Below are 18,917 nucleotides of genomic sequence, written 5' to 3' on the forward strand. Positions count from 1 at the left end.
ACGTGCCGCAGAGTAAGAAAGCCCATGTGCCACAACTGCTGAGCCTGTGCTCTAGAGCCCATGAGCCACAACTACCGAGCCCTCATGCCACAACTACAGAAGCCCGCAAGCTGCAACTACTAAAGCCCACATGCCTAGAGCCCGTGCTCCGCAACAAGAGAAGCCACCGCAATGAGAAGCCCGCACACCGCAACGAAGAGTAGCCCCTGCTCACCGCAACTAGAGAAAGCCCGCACGCAGCAACGAAGACCAGCGCAGCCAAAGCTCTATGTAAATGTTAGATAATCTTAGATTGGAATTAAAAGATGGAGCCCTTGGGAAGGTGTAGATAATGTCTTATTGATCTCCTGAGTGCTTACTATCCTTTACCCTTATGAGGAGATATCAAATGAGTTGGTTTGATTATGAATTTCTTGCCAGATGCAAAAAGGAAAAAAACTCAACCTGTTTGAGACATACAATTTTAAATATTTGCCTTATGCATGTATAGCCTGAGTATTTATAGCATCGCTAGATAAATTTGGCTTTCTTGAGCTTATGGTTAAAGTTATACCAAACCACGTTTATTACTTGCACCTTAAATTTTCAAATATAGGTGCTTTTTTATTTAGAGAATGTGCAAGGATAGTGTCATCAGACAATGCTTGTATTTTCAGTAGCTCTATTAAATGTCTCAATATCTCTAGATATCTTCAGTATCTCTTATATCTCTAATAAAAAATCTATTTGTTTTAGTAATACTTTTGTTAACACTTAGAAATAGTGCCAACCAAAATGATTATATAATTTTTGAAGGGTGATAAGTCTTCCTAAATTGCCTCTGCTTGTGTTCTAATTGTCAAATTTAGGTTTTGCTTTTTTGTTTTGTTTCGTATTGTTATTTTGAGTAGTATCCATTATCATTCTGTTCATTCTAATTACATCACATTAGTAAAGGTGCAAGGGTCTATTGAGTTGAAATCACAATGGCCTTTTTCAAAGTACCTAGAGTGCTGTTTGCAAACTGCAGTTTTGCTATCCTGTCATTTTGTTCTCATTTCCTTTGAACAAAGCATTGATGGAGCATTTGTTTATGTTTTTCTTATGATGGAATGATAGTATGTGTTTGGAAAAAGCATGAATATTCTTGTTACACAGCAGTTTTTTAGAAGTTCATTTAAAATTAGTCTGTGAGAAATGAATGTAATTGCATGTTTTCCCTAATTTGTACAAGTTATGTATTTCAAAACTCTAGTACACAGAATATGTGGTGAAAAATTCTTTATAGAATCATTCATCATATAGCCTTGTAGTCTAATCATTCTTTATACAGCCTTACAGTCTAAAATCTAAATTGATATGGAGTACATATTTTATTTATGATCCTTTTGCTATACATAGTCCTTTGGCCTTTTACTTAGTTTTTCTTTGTCAGAATTTCAAGTGGTTGAGTAGCCAACAGGTGATAAATGTCCCATTAATCTTTCTGACTCTCTAGCTCCTGAGCATGAGAATTGCTGATCAGTTGCAACAATTGTCTCTTAAATGAGCTTTTCACATCTGCCTCTTATTTCATTAGTTAACTGTCTGCCCAAAGATCTGATAAAATGGAATCCTAGTGCCTTTTTACAACTTGTTCTGTAGGTCTGTACGTTAAGGATAGAGTTGTTAGCAGAATGGGCACAAAAGGGTATTTATCCACTACCTACAATAAATATACATGCTAGTGTCTGGAAGACATTTGAGAGTCTTTATTGAAATCACCTTAAGAAGAAAAAAATAACTGGTTTCGCTTTAGTTTGCCATTTAGCAACAACTAATGTAAGATCATGACATTTCTTACTATACAGTGCTTTTACTGATTATATTTGTCTTCATATAAAAAGAAAAAAATTAGTCTATTAATTTAATTTAAAAAACAGTTAGTTAAAAACTTTAAAAAATATATTTTAAATTAGCAGACATCATGATGAATATACTCTCCTCCTACCAGAGATTGTTATTAATCCTTGGTTACATCTTTCTCTATATGTTGGCACTTTAAAAATACTAACAATCATGATCTGCCTTCTTATTATGTTATACAGCAGTCATCTTTTTAATTGAAAAAAGTCTTGATGAATAATCAACATTTAAACTGTTTTTAAGAAGAATATTTTCTTACCTGTAGAATTGTAATAATAATAGTACGTCACAGAATATAAATGAGAATTAAATGAGTTCTTGTACATTAACACAATACCCAGCACATAATAAGTGATCAATGCGTAGTAACCATTATTACATATGTATTAATACACTTAATTCTTTTTTCTTCTGATGTCTATTCAGAGACTTTGGAAGTAGAACAATGGAATATTTTACAAGTATTGCATAATATGTTAATTGTATGTGAAATTCATTTTTCAATATTTTAAAATTCATTTAACAGTTGACAAGCTGTGGGTAATTACCTGTTTGTAAATTATTTTAATTTTGTTTTTTGGAAGAAAATTTAGGCAGGTCTTCAATGATTACTGTTCTGCGCTCCAGGAGACAATCACATAGCAAATGTCATTGGAATAAAAAGAGTTCTAACTAGCTTATCAGTTTTGATAGCTACCCCACCTTGTTTAAATATAAGAAATGCCTTTACCAAATAAATAACCTAAGCCTGAGGTCAATTTCTTTAGTATTTTTCACATCTTCTTGAATATCTGAATATTTTGAAATTAATGCTATAAAAATATGTTAATGAATGTTTCCATTCATTTCATTTTAGGAATTTTATTTTAAAGAAAGATTTTATAAGTTAAACCTATATAATGAATTAACTTAGAATGATGATTTCTACCATTGTAATTTCATTTTGTTTTAACCTTTCTTTCTTGTAGGCCTTGTTTGTATGAAGTCCAGCACATCTGTGGTTGAGCTTGTTATGCTGCTTTGTTCTCAGGTACGAAATCTCAATCACTTGATTACATTAAACTACATGAGGATTGTTTTATGTCACTAACAAAAGAATGTATGTGAATATATATGTATATGTTTATATATTTTAAAAATTTCTATTATTTCATAGATGAAGGAAATAAATTACATAGAGATGTATATTTATGTAGATGATCTTACCATGCAAATATTGATTTAGTCTCCGTTTCCCTTCCCTCCCTTTAGCTGTCTTATTATTTCCCACCTACCTAGCCTTCTGTTGTTCCCTATTTTTTAATCTCTGCAAATATATGTATATATAATTTGTTATAGATTTTTTGATATGCATCTTTACACCCCATCCTTTAAAAATGATACAGTATTATTTATAATTTTGATGTTCATTGTTAATTACATGGTTTCTTTTTCACTGTTGTAGATAATGAAAACTAGAGGTTTTTTTGTTGCAGTAGCCAAAGTATAAAATATAGCTTATTAGTGAGGGGCTTTTGATACGATACCTTGCTGCTTTCCCTTTTTTAATGTAATTTGTATATTTAAATGTAAATTCTAAAAATCTACTTATACTATTTATCTTTAATAATCAGAATTAAAAATAGAATTATAATTGTTGGGTGTTTTTTTTAAGCAATTATGAGAAAATTATACGTAACATTTTTCTGATAACTAAAATAGGGACTTAATGGTCTTTCTTCTTGCCAGCTCTCCCAAGTCTCCTAGTGATCCCGATTTTCACATAAGTATTAAATATTTTGTAATATGAGAATAAAAAGACCTTATGTGTGTTTGTAATAAGTAGTTATTACATTATCTCTAATTTCCTCAGTAGCAAGGAAAATACATCTATACTGTTTCTAGTTACTGACCTGAGGTCTGGCTAAAACCACAACTAACTTCCAAATAAACAACAATATGGCTTCAATTGATCCTTTAAAGCATCAGCAAAAACAAAAGAACCAAAAACTTACCTAGTAATTTTCAGTCTCCAGGTTTACTTTCTTCAAGAATATATTCATAGGGACATCATTAGGTCCATTTCCCCTTTTCATCCAAAAAGAATATTAATAAGGAAGAAGTTAAAGAAAACAGCATCCCTGGCAAGAGTACATCTGCAGGGCATTTGAAAATTGTTACCTAATGCCAGAGTCCTGAGTTCAAGAGACATTCTGTGAGATCTGTGTGGACCTTGTAGGTTCTTGACAATGCGCATTTAAAAAAACATGGTTTTATGGGGAAAATATAGTGTAAAATTTCTTCTTCCTTAGCTCTTGGTTTCACTGCAGTTCAGAGAAATAAAGAAGAATGTAGCATTAGGGTCTAGTGTCTTTGATGGCCTCATCATCTAATCATAGGTTTAACATTACTCATTTGCTGGCTCCAGGAATTCCTGCCATTAAGGGCCCTAGAGATGAAACTTTGCCTCAGATATTGATTGAAAGGAAGAGTGAGAAATTTAAGCTCTCTATGCAGTGCACTTTCAGTGTTTCAGCAAAGCAATATTATAAACATGTCTCTCAATTTGATCTTTACGTTGAATGTTTAAAATAATTCAGTGTGCTTTAAATATTTAAGTGGTTAATTGATTAAATATACCTCATTTAAGTGACTTAAAAATGTACTTGTTTACTGAAAAAAGCTCCAGTTGTTTTATTTTCTATTAAACTGAAACTTTGCTTTCCACAAACATGTTTTTAAAAAATAAACAAATGAGTAATCCTCCTTCGATGCAATTCAGGCGGGAGGAGTTTACTATTCTAGTTTACAATTAGCTTATACAAGCATCTTTTGAAGATCATTCATTGTTCAACAGATGTATAAAGCCTTGGTTTTTGAGGACACACACAAAATGGACATGTCAAAGTTTCTTAAAATAACCTGCTGTTTTCTCTACTACTCAACTTCATGATGATTTATACTGTACCCCGTTAGCCAGGCCACACAGCAGCAGCAGGCTTCTGACAAAGAGTAATAATACAGTTGCTGACGCTGCGGATGTTGCTCGGTGCAGCGGCCCTGCCAGTGCCGAGTTCTCTTCTACAGGCCTAACATATCCTTTTGACAGTGGAGTTGGATCCCTGTAGAATTAGCATAGTTCTGTAAGCTATCTTTGTGCCAAGGCACAGGAAATCCTGAGGAATCTTGAAAGCTGCAGAGCTTTGAGTTTTCTTCTGTTTTACAGTCAGCCCTTTGCAGGTATTGATAGCTCAATGTTATGATGATGAGCAGCTACTAGGACTCATAAAAGAGCTGAAAATCTGAATGAGTTACTATCTTGATGAACTGCATGTATATGTTTTTCCCACAGTGGGAAGTACAGCTAAGATATTATCCACACTGTGATTTAATTATTGGTCAAAATAAGTTTTCAATGCAAATGAAATTTTCTGGTTTATTTATTTGCTTAGAATATGCTTTTTTCCCCCTAAATTTGGATAGAACATGAAAGGATAACATTTTATTTGGATAAAAAAGGTAGCTAAGGGCTGAAAATGGAAAGGAAAATGCAACATTTCTCGCAGCATTAGTTTTTCTTTCATTAGATGCTTTTATTTTTATGCTTTTGATTTCGGAAATTTCATGTTAACTACTACATATTATTAAGGATATCAGCTTCTCTTTCCTTTTTATCTGAGCTCCTGAATAAACTTACTATTGCCAGTGGTTTGTGTGCAAAATATGGTCTAAATTTACATGAGATCATATTACAAGTGTCTGAAGGTACTTGTCAAGGATAATTCAGTTCATATGGACAGTCTTTTAAACTCTAAGGGACATGCCATCCAGTCTACCCCCCAGTGGAATTTTAGGTCTCTGTGGAAAACACATTTTAAGTTTTAAGATGCTATTAGCATTATCATTATATTACATTAATTGTTCCATAGATACACAAAACATTTTTTACCATATATGGATATTTGTCTTTTGCCTGAAGATCTTAGGACATAAAGAATTAACTATTCTTCTTTCCTTTCAATTTGTATTTAAAGTGCACTTGGTAATATCCTTTTAAAAAATTGGGAGTAAAATGAACTGGAGTAAAATAGTTAATATGTAGTGCTTTGAAAAATCAGTGCTTAATCAGTGAATAGTTTCCTCGAGTTCTTCAGTATCTCACAGGTCTGCTATTGTCCTCTATCAACTTTTTTTTTTTTTTTAAGTTTTACAATCAGATGTGGTTGAGGTGCTTTTCATTAGTCTATATGTGCACCTAATTTTTCCATTACATTATTCTGAGTGTATTGTGTTCTTTGATGAAGAGCAGATTTAGTTTTCAAGTAAACTTTTTAAGGTACTATAATAGTTTCTAATTATTTCCAGATTTTTTTTAGGAAGTCTCCATCAGAGGTACTCCAGGAAAAATTGAGTGATGTTATCCCGTAGGATTTCTTTACGTTTTCATAAGTAAAGCTTAGCAGATGTCACTTGCATTTTTCTGTGCCTTATCTGTCAATAAAAAATGTTTTATAAATTGAGAAACTTGTATGTAAAAAAAATAATGTCTGTCAGTATTTAAGTACTTTCTGACTTAAAGCACTGATTAAGCAAATGTATGCTTAATGTATCATTTTTATTCTCAATAAAAACCCAAAAATGTATAAGTAACATAAAGTAGAAGTCAGCCTTGCAAGTCTCTTTAGGATCTGTGTATGAAGTTACTAACATGAATTATTTTGTGGTTTTGTTTGCCTTTATTCTTTCTTAAATACTTCATATACTTAAATAAAAAGGGTTCTAGTGACTTCACTGATGTGATAAAGACCATATAACCCAGGACCTCTAAACACAGCACTTACAAAAGTACCACAACTGAAGAACAATCTTCCTTTTTTAAAATGATTTAGCCTTTGAACTTCTAAATTTTTCATTTTTTCTCCAATTTGATACAGTTTAGTCAGATGTTGCAAAGATAAAGGCATACTTTTCTTTTAATTATATTAAACCTAAGATTGAGGTACAAAGACATAGATTAGATGAATATAGAGGCCTACTAAAGAATATTTATTCATAAGTACTCAATATTTAAAGAATTTTTGGTGCTTAAAATAGGAAGATTATAAATTTAAGAAAACTACAGATGAACTACATTTTTCAAGCATCTTTGGAAATATGAAATCCTAATTATCATGGTGAAATTATGTCACATTTAATTATTTAGTGACTACCTTTTTATTTTAGCATTGTAGTCTTTACTAAAAATTTATTGATTTATTTTTCTATTTCTTAGAGTCTAGTGTTATCCATAAAACTTTCCTGTTTATGTAGCTGAATTTGAAATCAAGGAAGAATAAAAAGTTGTGGCATGATATTTTAAATTGAATATAATCAAGTGCTAACTATATGTGGTTCAGAAAATTGATCCTGTGAACTAAAAATAAGATTTTTATGGAAGGCTTTAATAAGATGGGCTAAAGGTGGACCCCTTGAAGTTAATAGACCTTCTACACGGCCTAAGCAGAGAAGGAGACTCAGTCTAAGCAAAGATCTGGCGAGAAATGAACCTGTTACATACTCAGACCAGTGGCCAGCCTCATTTGGAGTGCATCAGAAATTAAGTAGCTAGACAGTATGTGTATCTGGGTTTATTTGTGGTATAGGGAATTACCCATTTCCAGGCAGTATACCTCGAGAATATTTTCTCATATAAAATATTATAGTATGTTGATAGCCTAGAATTGAGATTGATAAGAAATTTCTAACTTGCAAATAGTGTTCAGTAGTTCATGATACCCATACGAGATATAACACTTTCATCCTTGTATAATGATTAGTTCATATCCAACCTGAATTATAAACAGAGAAGGAAAATGATGGATGAACGAAAGTTCTGAGTTCACCTGTGTGAAAATAGTAAAATATAAGAGAAACGACAGTCCTTTTCTCATGTTTGAATTCTCATAATGGTACCAAAATTGGGACAAAAAGAAATTGGTAAGATAATTACCAATTTCTGCAGGTTAATCTTTAAGAGTGTTATAGTTTCTGTGGTACAGGAGAAGGAATGTAGTATATTCTGAGGTAAACAGATTTCTCTGAATACTGACAGACCACCTCCCTAGACTAAAGCCCCTTTCCACATTTGGCTGCAATGTCCAGCCCTTTCCTGTCTTCCGAGTTATTTTGATTTTTTGTTTTCCCTCTATTTTTATTTTTCTATGTTCACATAATATAAATTCTTCAGGCACATTACAACAACTTTGAAAAATAGTGAAAACAACGGTATATATTTCATTGTCCTACCACTTGTATATTCCCTCGCTTTTTGGTGGATTTTTTCTCTTTAATCCTACATATTTCAACATTCTTTATTTTATAGTAAGTTATATATAATATCTTATAATCGGTAATTTTCTTTGTCCTCTTTTTCTTCCCTTGCACATTTCCTCATGATAATTTTTTTCTGTGGTTTTGTTGTTGTTGTTTAAATAATTATAGACTCACAGGAAGTTGCAGAAATAGTACACAGAGTCCCATGTACCCTTTCCCCAGCCTTCTCCAATAGCACCATCTTATATAAATGTAATACAGTATCAAGAGTAAGAAATTGATATTGGTACAATACTTTTAACTAGAGTACAGACATTATTCAGCTTTCCCTATTCTTTGTGTGCATTCATTTGTGTGTATATAGATCAATGCTATTTCAATCCTTATATTGATATAACCACTACCACTATCAAAATACAAAATACAGAATAATTACTATTACTTCATATCTTCCCAATTATTTCAAACTCTTTTCTTTCATGAAGCTTTTCTGGTTTATTATTATATGATTTTAATCACTCCATCCTTTCCTTCAGCATTTGAAGTGCATGTATCTAGATAGTAAATATAGGTACCTGTTTACATGTTTTAATTGGATGCTCTCATAGGTGATAAAGTATGATTTTCTTTATCCATTACATTGGAGTTTCTTTCAGAGTAAGCATCATGCCAAGTATTTCCTCCTTATCTGAAGCATTTCATTCAACCAATGGAGAAAATAAGTATTGTATAGTCTCATCAGTATATTTATTTAACGATAATTGAGATATTTTTGAATTGTATAATTTTTTAAAGTTATCCGAAAAGAAAGGCTACTTAAGGATGACAAGGCTTTAGAGTCATTCAGGGTCACATTATGAATGTTATTCATTTCAATTATGCTACAGATTTACACCATAACAAAATTCATTTTATGTTTCTGTTGCCTGTGAAGTCTTCCGTTTCGCTCCTCACTGTGTCCTCCACATCTTGCAGTGTCCAGCACTTAGTATAGATATTTATTAATTACTTACTGAGTTAATTCATGAATAAAAGAAGAACACAGTCCCCAAGATGATTTTATTTATTTATTTTTGTTGTGGCAAACCATATATAACATAAAATGTGCCATTTTAGTCACTTTTAAATGTACAATTCAGTGACATTAATTACACTCACAATGTTGTATAACCATCATCATTATTTATTTCCCAGAATTCCAAACCAAAACTCTGCCCCCCTAGGCAGTAATTCTCCCGATCTCCATTCCCAGACTCTGGTACCTCTAATCCACTTTTTTGTCTCTATGTTTTGTCTGTTCTCTATATAGCATATAAAGGGAGTCAAACAATATTTGTCCTTTTCTGTCTGGTTTGTTTTGCTTAACATAATGTTTTCAAGGCTCTTCCATGTTGTAACATGTATCAGAACTGAATACTTTTTTGTGGTTCACCAGTATTTCATTTTATGTACAGTAGCACATTTGGTTTATTCGTTAATCTTTTGATGGACACTGGGTTGTTTCGACCTTCTGAATATTGTGAATAATGCTGCTATTAACATTGGACAACAAATATCTATTTTCAATTCTTTTAGGCTTATACTATCAGGTATAATGTATATAATTGAGTAGAATTGCTGAGTCATTTGGTAATTCTGTGTTTAATTTTTTGAGGAACTGCCAGTTTTCCATAATGTCTGTATCATTTTACATTTCTATGAGGAATGAACAAGGGTTCCGATTTCTCCATATCCTTTCCAACATTTGTTATTTTCTCTCTCCCTCTATTTTTTTTTTTGTTGGTTTTAAAATTATAGCCATTCCTAGTGAGCATGCATTGTGGTTTTGATTTGCATTTTCTTAATGACTAATGATGTTGAGCATCTTTTCATATAACTATTCAAGTCCTGTCTCATTTTTCATTGGTTTTTTGTTGTTGTGCTTGAGTTGAAGGTGTTTTCTATTTATTCTGGATATTAAACCCTTATCAAAAATATGATTTGCAAAGTTTTCTTTGATTCTGTGGGTTATTTTCATTTGTTGATAGTGTCTTTTGATGCACAAAAGTTTTAAATTTTAACAATGTCCAGTTTATCTATTTTTGTTATTGTTACCTATGCTTTTGGTATCATGTTTTTGAACCCGTGGCCAAATCCAAGCTCATGGAGATTTCCCCTATGTTTTCTTCTAATAGTTTTATGATTTTAGGCCCTAAATTTAGCCCTTTGATCCATTTTGAGTTAATTTTTATGTATGGTACGAGATAGGAAACCAACTTCATCCTTTTACAAATGGTTATCTGGTTTTCCCAACACCATTTGTTGAAGAGACTATTCTTTTCCCATCAAATGGTCTGGGCACTCTTGTTGAAAATCAGTTGAGCATAGATGCCTACGATGATTTTTAATATAAAAGTAGTCCCCGCAAATTAAAAGAAAAGCAATTTTAGAATAAGTATTACAAGTTTAAATAAAATTTCCTGTTACCTCATAACTTCACTACCCAGGAGTAATAACAATGAGTCATTTAATGTGTATCCTTTAGAATTATATTTCTACGCGTAAGTGCAAAATTATTTTTCTTGTTATTAGTATAAGCAAAAATTGCTGTTATAACAACAATAGTTTACAAGTCACGTTGTCCAGTTGATAGTGTAGAGCAGTGCTGTCCAACCAAAATATAATGTGAGCCACATACAACTTTAAATTTTCTAATAACCACATTTAAGAAGGTAAAAAAGAAATAGGTAAGATTAATTTTAATAGGCCGCTGAGCCTGCGCGTCCGGAGCCTGTGTTCCGCAACGGGAGAGGCCATAACAGTGAGAGGCCCGCGTACCGCAAAAAAAAAAAAGAATAGTAGAGCTAAAATAAAATCCAATCCCTATTATTTTTTTTAACATGAGTCCATATAAAAGGCTTAACTGCAGATATAATCAGATACCACTCAGAACTCAGGGTCAACGAGAGACTGACACACAGTATATGCTTGATTAAATATTTCTTGCATGAATAAATGAAATAATAAGTTATATTTAAAAAAAAGATTAATTTTAATAATGTATTTTTATTTAACCTAAATATAATTTCAACATGTATATAATGAATATAAAAATATTTAGTGGAATATTTTACATTCCTTCTTTGGTTCTAAGCCTTTCAAATCAGGCATATATTTTATACTTAGAACACATATCAGGTCACACTAGCCACATGTCAAGTGCTTGTAATAGCTGCACATGACTAGTAGATGCTGTATTGGTCAGCACAGCTCTTTCTTCCATAGATGAACATCTGTGCTTTTCTTTTTTTAATGTTAATATGGTCTAAAAGTAGAACAGGGTATTCCAGAAGCCCTGAATATTATAGGTCTTCAAGCAAAGATCAGCTAATCGTGTGTCAAAGATTCTTGCACTGGGTTAAAAAGAACAATTCCTAAGTTTCTCTACAACACTAAAATTCTCTTGCTGGCTTATATGCCTATAGCTGCATGATTATTCATGAATAAATGTAAAGTATTTTAATATAACTGCACGTAGCTCTGCTTCATGATCATGTTGCACACAAGGTCTTAACATTCAAGATTTAAACTGGAAGTTCCTGCTGTTCTTAAATGGTAGCATAGATAAGTGGCATAGAGTAATTTATTATTTTGCCAAGGCGTGAATTGAGATCATGTGTGCTACGAGTTTGGTATATGAGAGTGTATAAGCCAAGCAAACAATAAAGCATCAACAGCTCAATGCAACATGGTTGCTCCCTATTTATTCTTGAAAATAAGGCAGTTTTCATAATGATTTCTTGCTTCTGTGTAAGCATGGGTGGTAGCCACAAAATACTGGTACTTAATAGGTCTCACAAAATACATCTTGAGAAATATTAAATGTCTATTTTATCTTTAGGTTATCTACAAACATTTTTTGACAAGCTAAACTTGCATAGTAGTTTAGTAATACCCAGCACTTTTATGATAGTTGTATTACAGTTTAGAGCTCTCGATGCTAATGGTATAATTTCCCTTATATTCATATTTTACTGTATCTTATTCTTAAGTTATAAAGTTTTGAGGATCACTCTCTGATACACCTATTCTTAGCTCTAGAAAAATGACATTCAAAGACCATCATCAAGAGTGATACCAACAGTACTATAAACTTAAGATAAAATAGTTGTACATCAGTCATGACTCAAAGACATAGTAAGCTCTTAAGATCTGTATTCTGTTATATAAATGTAAATTATATTTTTCATGATAAATCATATAAATTAGAGAAAGACAGCCATTGTTATTTCATTGATTATAGACAAGTACAGGATTTTGTTTTATTGGTTTCATTTTTGTTGTTGTTGTTTTGTTTTTTCTGGCTGCACTGCAAGGCTTGCGGGACCTTAGTTCCCCAACCAGGGATTGAGCCCGGGCCCCGGAAGTGAAAGCGCGGAGTCCTAACCACTGGACTGCCTGGGAATTCCCGGTTTTAAGTTTTAAAAGTTCTTTTTCTTCAAAACTACATTCTAAAAACCCTATTTTAGCTTTTACTGTTTTCCTGCCTATGTAGATCTTAAAATATGAAACATTTCCTCTATTTTCTTATTTAATAAAGTTATCATTTCCTTGATTTCTTCTGATCATTTCTAGTAGCAGGTAATAAGGAAGGAGTATCCTCTAGAACACAGTATAAATGTGTTTGTATGTTATATATATTCATAGTTATAGAAAATGCTCTGTTTAAAAAATATATTGTGAAACAATCTGAATTATTTTTAATCATAAGTACAAACATAAATATATGTGTATGTGTATATATGTTCATAAGAATATTTGTAATAAAAAAAGTTGTGTTAAATTTATTTATACAATTTAGCCACATACTGAGATCCTGGGAAACCTCACTGTATTTATCTTTATATGATACACCAACTCTTCTTTTAGTAATCAACTTGGTATATTTTCATGTTGTGTAATGATTTTTCTATGGCTGACCTTCATATCGATAATCTCTTTATACTGATCATTGATTATTCATTTCTTATATTCAGTTTTTCCTACAATGCTTTTAGTAAGATGTTCATAAAAATAAGCAATGGAAATGAAAAAAATCGTACTTTGAATACGTGCATATTTTTTTCATTAGTTTTATTTTTTGCATACATTGAAAACACTCATTTCTGTTTTTCTCTCTGCATAGTATTTTTTACTTCAGTCCTTGTACTTATTAATTTCTCTAACATTGCACAGAATTTATAAGCATGCCAGTTATAATGAGCATTTGTTATAAAATTTTTTGAGGAATATACCTACTTCTTTTAGTGGCAATTAATGATAAGTAGACATGAAGGATATAGAAAGTAAAAAATAATTCTGGAGTTCCAGAAGACTTAATATCTCAATTTAACCTCCCATTTTTACCTTGAAATATTTTCCATATTTTCAAAGAATCTGAGATGGATTAAGTCTCTAAGGACATTAAGTTGGTTTACTTAATTATACACAAAACAAAAGGGAATGAGAAGTGTGCACTGAACTGACAGAGAGGAGGAAAAACCAGTGGGGGAAAAAAATTATGTGCTGGGTCTGATATTTCTACTGGGTTATCTAACTGCCATAAAGTGATTGTGAAGAGAACATAGGGATTTCATTGTCATCCTTCTGGAACCTATTTGTCTTCAAAGTGTTTAGTTTCAAAGGATCTTTAACTTGATATCCAATTCTTTGAAAAAGTCCTTCATCTTGAGGCAATGTTATACATCCATGTAGAAGAGTTAAAAAATTGTGACAAAACTGTCTAAAGACTTGGCAGCTGTCTGCAGGCATCCAAACCCAGTTTAGTATGTTTCCCCATGAAGATAAAAATTTGATGCCCACATTTAATTTACACCTTTTCTTATGGCTGTTCATTTTCTTCAGTAGCGGAGCCAGTGAGTGTGTGTATGTGTGTGTGTGTGTGTGTGTGTGTGTGTGTGTGTTTTCTCAAATGGCAGAAGACTTTGGAATGATTTGTAGATAAGATTTTTAAAGATACTTTTTTCCTGTCATTGCCAAGAAATTGACTTTGTTGAAATGACGATAAGTTATATTATTATCCTTTTGTATACATTCTCATGTATCCATTTGCCTTGTTTTAAGTAATTTCTCTAATTCTACATGTCAGAATTGTTATGGAGCTAGGACAGTGATTAAAGTTTCCTTTCCCTGTCCATCTATATCCCATTTCTTAACTCTCAATGTAGTTTATGCCTCAGCAACTACAGCAGACATTCAGTTCCTCCTGTGTGCTGTGTACTTTTCTTGTCACAAAGCTTTGCGTATCTCCCCTTTCAATATTGTACCTAATTATTCTTTTGAAACTTCTAGAATCAGTTACATAGTAATATGCATTTAAGAAATACTTTTTGAAACGTGCATCAGTGTAAAGGAATATAATAACTGCATAACCTAATTCGTTGCTCATATTTTTTTACATGTTCATTTTAAGGTAACACTTTCAGCCTTACAAAAATATCATTTATGGTTATAAAATACCATGTCAGAGCTGGAAAGGACTATAGTAATGGCCTTAGTTTAGAGATGTAGACACTTCAGTAATTATGATGTAATTATGATGCAATAGTATACTATTTTACAAATGATTAGAAGGAATTTAAATAATTGAACAATTTGAAGAGAAAAGTACACATCACTTCATAATAACTAAATTGCTCCATGCTGGCAAGTTAGGCACGCTGAGGTTTGTGTGTGTGTGCAGTCTTGTTGAGAGGGCGAAGTGACCACAGTCAGTGGTTCTCAGCACTCACTTCACGTCACAATCACTTGGGAAACTTTATAATAATACTGATGTCTGGGCCCTACCTAGCCTTAGAGACTACTCCGATATGACTGGTGCTTTCTAACAACATTCCTGTTGATTTTTTTGTTCAGTCAGAATTGAGAACTCACAGATTTAAGTGATACCATAGATTTTGGAGAAATAAATTCAATTCAACAACAAAGATACATTGAGTACGTACAGTATGCCAGACACTTGCTACTTACTAGATGTGCATAGTTAGATAAAACAAGATCCTTTCTTTTATTAACAAGTTTATGATCTAGTGGGGAGAAATCACTACAAATTATAAATAATTATATTTCAGAAGGAATGTTCCATGAGTAATAAAAGTTACGTTAAGTGCTGAGAAAATAATGATGTAGGCTTGATCCCATTTTCCATTTCCAAAGTTTTAAGATTATTTTCTCTTTACACACTTTAAGATTTATTGCTTTGCCAGCATAAATTCTTGTTATAATATTGCCCTTTTTCATAGGAGTAAGATCTAAAAATTCATCTACAGAATAGCATACCCGAAGGGGAATATGCCGTTTGTTATACTTTGGTTACTTTTTCCTTCACATTTCATTTTTTTCTTTACACTTATGCATTCTTATTTACTACCCAATACTGTATGCCATATTTTGCCAAGAGTGTAAAGAGATTAGACTTTTCAACTAAAGATGCCCTCAAAATTGATTATTTGTGCTACTTGTACAACTGTCATTCAGAAATCATTAAACACGCTTTAAAACCCTCATTCAATCCTAAGATTTTCTTTTTTTTTTTTTTTTTTTTTTTTGTGCTGTACGCGGGCCTCTCACTGTTGTGGCCTCTCCCGTTGCGAAGCACAGGCTCAGGACGCGCAGGCTCAGCGGCCATGGCTCACGGGCCCAGCCGCTCTGCGGCATGTGGGATCCTCCCAGACCGGGGCACGAACCCGCGTCCCCTGCATCGGCAGGCGGACTCTCAACCACTGCGCCACCAGGGAAGCCCCAATCCTAAGATTTTCTGAGAGGAAAAATATACTTTATCTTGTGGGGGACGTTTTGTTGTTTTCCCTTTTTCTGTTTCTCATTTAGCATTTTTTAAAGTAGCTGAAAGAAATACACTGTGTTTTCCTCATTGCCTTATGAGATATATTTAAAATTCACCATAACAATTAGAGATTAAAATAAATAAGTCTCATGCAAAATTCCAGAAAACAGCTGATGAAAATGTATGTTTAAAATTTCTAGCTTTACTGCTACTTTTATGTCTTAAGTCATTCCTTCTCTAACTCTTCTATTGAAGCAGCCCCCTGGGATGCAGTGGATGAAAGGGTGATACAGGCTGTAACCCATGCAATCCACCATAACAGGAACATTCTATGCTGTTATGTTTTAAAATTTGTATTTTACTATATTATTCTTATATTACTTATAATTTTAAATTAAATTACATGGCTTTTTTTTTTTTTTTTCCTCCCAGACTCCAGGGAGATGAATATGTATGTCCTGGGACTTAGTATGTCTCCTGCCTGGGACTTTGATCTCCTACCACAGTTTGAAAAATAAAAATTTTAAACTCGCTTTCTTAAGGAAAGACAACCGGTAACATTTTTTGGACCTCACAAATTGTTAGTATTAGTTAATGTAGTTAACAGAAATTGAGTTGATAAATTGAAATTGTCCAAATTGATTGTTGTAGTTGATGAAGAATTTTGAAAATCTTCAAAAACTGAATTATACTCTTTTAATGTTAGGTGAAATCTACTTTGGTCCTTACTTAGGTCAAGGCCTGCAAAATTACGCTTGTACTCCCAGCCATATCATCTTAAAACATAACCAGTAGGCTTCTGTGGTAGAGAAGAAAATATTCATGTTTGGCAAGCAAATAACTAGTAGAACCTAGAAAAAAGATACCAGGAAATATAATATTTTATACACATAATAATATAAATTTTATAAATAAGGATTTTTTCTGTGTTTTCCATCTAATGTCACTAAACTTCTAGAATTGAACTCTTTTTGCCTTAATGCTGTAGTATAGTCACTGTGTAATTTACATCATCTATTTCTTCTGGTTCTGTTGTTACCACAGACAAATAAAATATGGCTCTTCCTTCAAAGATACAATATCTAAAATCTAATTATATAATGTGCATATAAAACATAAAAAAATGAAGTTGCAGAGACATGGAAAATACTATTAAGTTACCAAGTTTTAAACTCTTATATTAGAAAATTGGCATTTCGGCTTTTGTTGTCTTAAAATCCTGTATCACATAAGTGTTTGATATCTACTTATGTCTGAGGAAATAACAGGACAGTTAGAGGTGACAGAAGAGCAAGATAGACAGAGCCTGTAAAATTTTTTGCTTGGGCTCAGAGGAGGACAGGAAATATCTTCCCTCCCTATGGATGGAGGATGGAAGAAAAGAGAGATAGATCCTTTCTTCTTTTTGTGATTAATAATGCTCTTTCATGTCTCCACAGAAAAAGAGCCCAGTTAGATTATGCTTCTGTGGGAGTAGAGAAACACTTATGTTCAATTAGTTATGAGCATTCTTAATAGGGACATTTTAAGAGGTTTTATTACCTGTCATATGGCCTCACATCTCTGATAATACCAAGAGGTGAATTGCATGTGAATTGCAGCTTACCCAATAAATCACCAATAATAGTATTTATTGAGTATTACTTATGTGTCTCATACTGTAGCTGGTGCTAAAAATTAAATATTAAGATTTAAAACCACATTTCATTTCACAAGACCAAGGCAAATAAGACCAGGGAGTTTACACTCTTCTGGAAAAGAATTACACTACAGTTTACAATTGTGTTACTTAAGTCAGGGTCCCTTCCTGAATACCGTGGACTATTTTATATGTGAACAAGAAAAGAAAAACTTCTTCTACCCCTAGTTTTACTCTTTTTCTGAAGAAAGAAGTATCCTTATTCCTTTCCAGGACACCCCATTCTTTAATGCCTTCTTCAAGATTTCCCTGTCACCATTTCTCTCTTGTAATCAGTGTTTCTCTGACTCTTTCATTCTCTATGGTCTACAACTGCATTTAAGTCTCTTCGCCCTTAAAACTATGAACCGATTTTTCTCTCAGCTTCCTATCCTATTTTTTCTTAGCTTTCACCACAGAGTTCTTTGAAAGCATATTCTCCGGTTACTACCTTCTCTTCCTCAATTCCCTTTCATTCGTCAGCCCAGCACAATCAGGCTTTCACCCACTGCATTCTAATCGCCAGATCCAGGGAACTCTCTTGTGTGTTCATCATACCTGACTTTTCTGACATGTGAAATAGACAATGTAATAATATACAAATGGTGTGATAGGTTTCTAATGCTTAAATTAAAATAAGAAAAATCTGAAAAACTTGGGAGAATAAAGTGAGAAAGTCTCACCATCACAAAAAGTTTCAAGAAAATTCTCTTGGATGAGACTCCAATCCTCCTCTCCAATGTGAGCTTTCTTTGGTAAGAAACTTTGAGAAAGAGCAATTCTGTAACTTGAGGAAGGAGTTGAACTCTTTCTGAAGAAAGAGTTCTGAAGAAAGGGTTGAACTCAAAATACAAAGCCTTTCAATTGCATTATATTGTCATTAAAGAAATTTAGGAATTATGTTGCCTGCTTCACAAAAACAATTCTGGAAGAAAAAATATATACATTGCAATGCTAAATTTTCATTCAAAATACATCTTCCTTATTCAAAACCTCTCTATAATCTGATGAAATTATTTCCTTCTTGACAGTCTGTTAGGCTGCATACAAGTCTCTCCTGATTCTTCACAGAAACTGTGTTAGCTTTACAATAGTTCTGTAAACTGTTTCTTAGATCTGTATCCACCTTTTATCTGATTTCTTCCCTTAGAGTCATGTTTTGGGTTGTTCACGTTTGGTTCTTTCCCTCATTTTGAGCACTTGGTGGGTTTGCACTCCTTTGCTCCATTGAACTGAAGCTTG

At 32.7% G+C, this 18,917-nt stretch overlaps 1 protein-coding gene across 4 annotated transcripts in view; it reads left to right on the forward strand.

Moving 5' to 3' along the window:
• The window catches only part of NBEA (neurobeachin), a 612,123-nt gene that overhangs the window by 263,234 nt on the left and 329,972 nt on the right, over positions 1-18,917 (forward strand). For all 4 annotated transcript variants that reach the window (XM_082602053.1, XM_082602054.1, XM_082602055.1 and 1 more), the window contains one exon: positions 2,853-2,914. In XM_082602053.1, coding sequence (XP_082458179.1) covers positions 2,853-2,914 — 62 coding nt within the window. The remainder of the gene's footprint in view (positions 1-2,852; positions 2,915-18,917) is intronic.

This window comes from Mesoplodon mirus (assembly GCF_964341445.2).
Source record: "Mesoplodon mirus genome assembly, chromosome: 17".
NCBI classification, from domain to species: Eukaryota; Metazoa; Chordata; class Mammalia; order Artiodactyla; family Ziphiidae; genus Mesoplodon; species Mesoplodon mirus.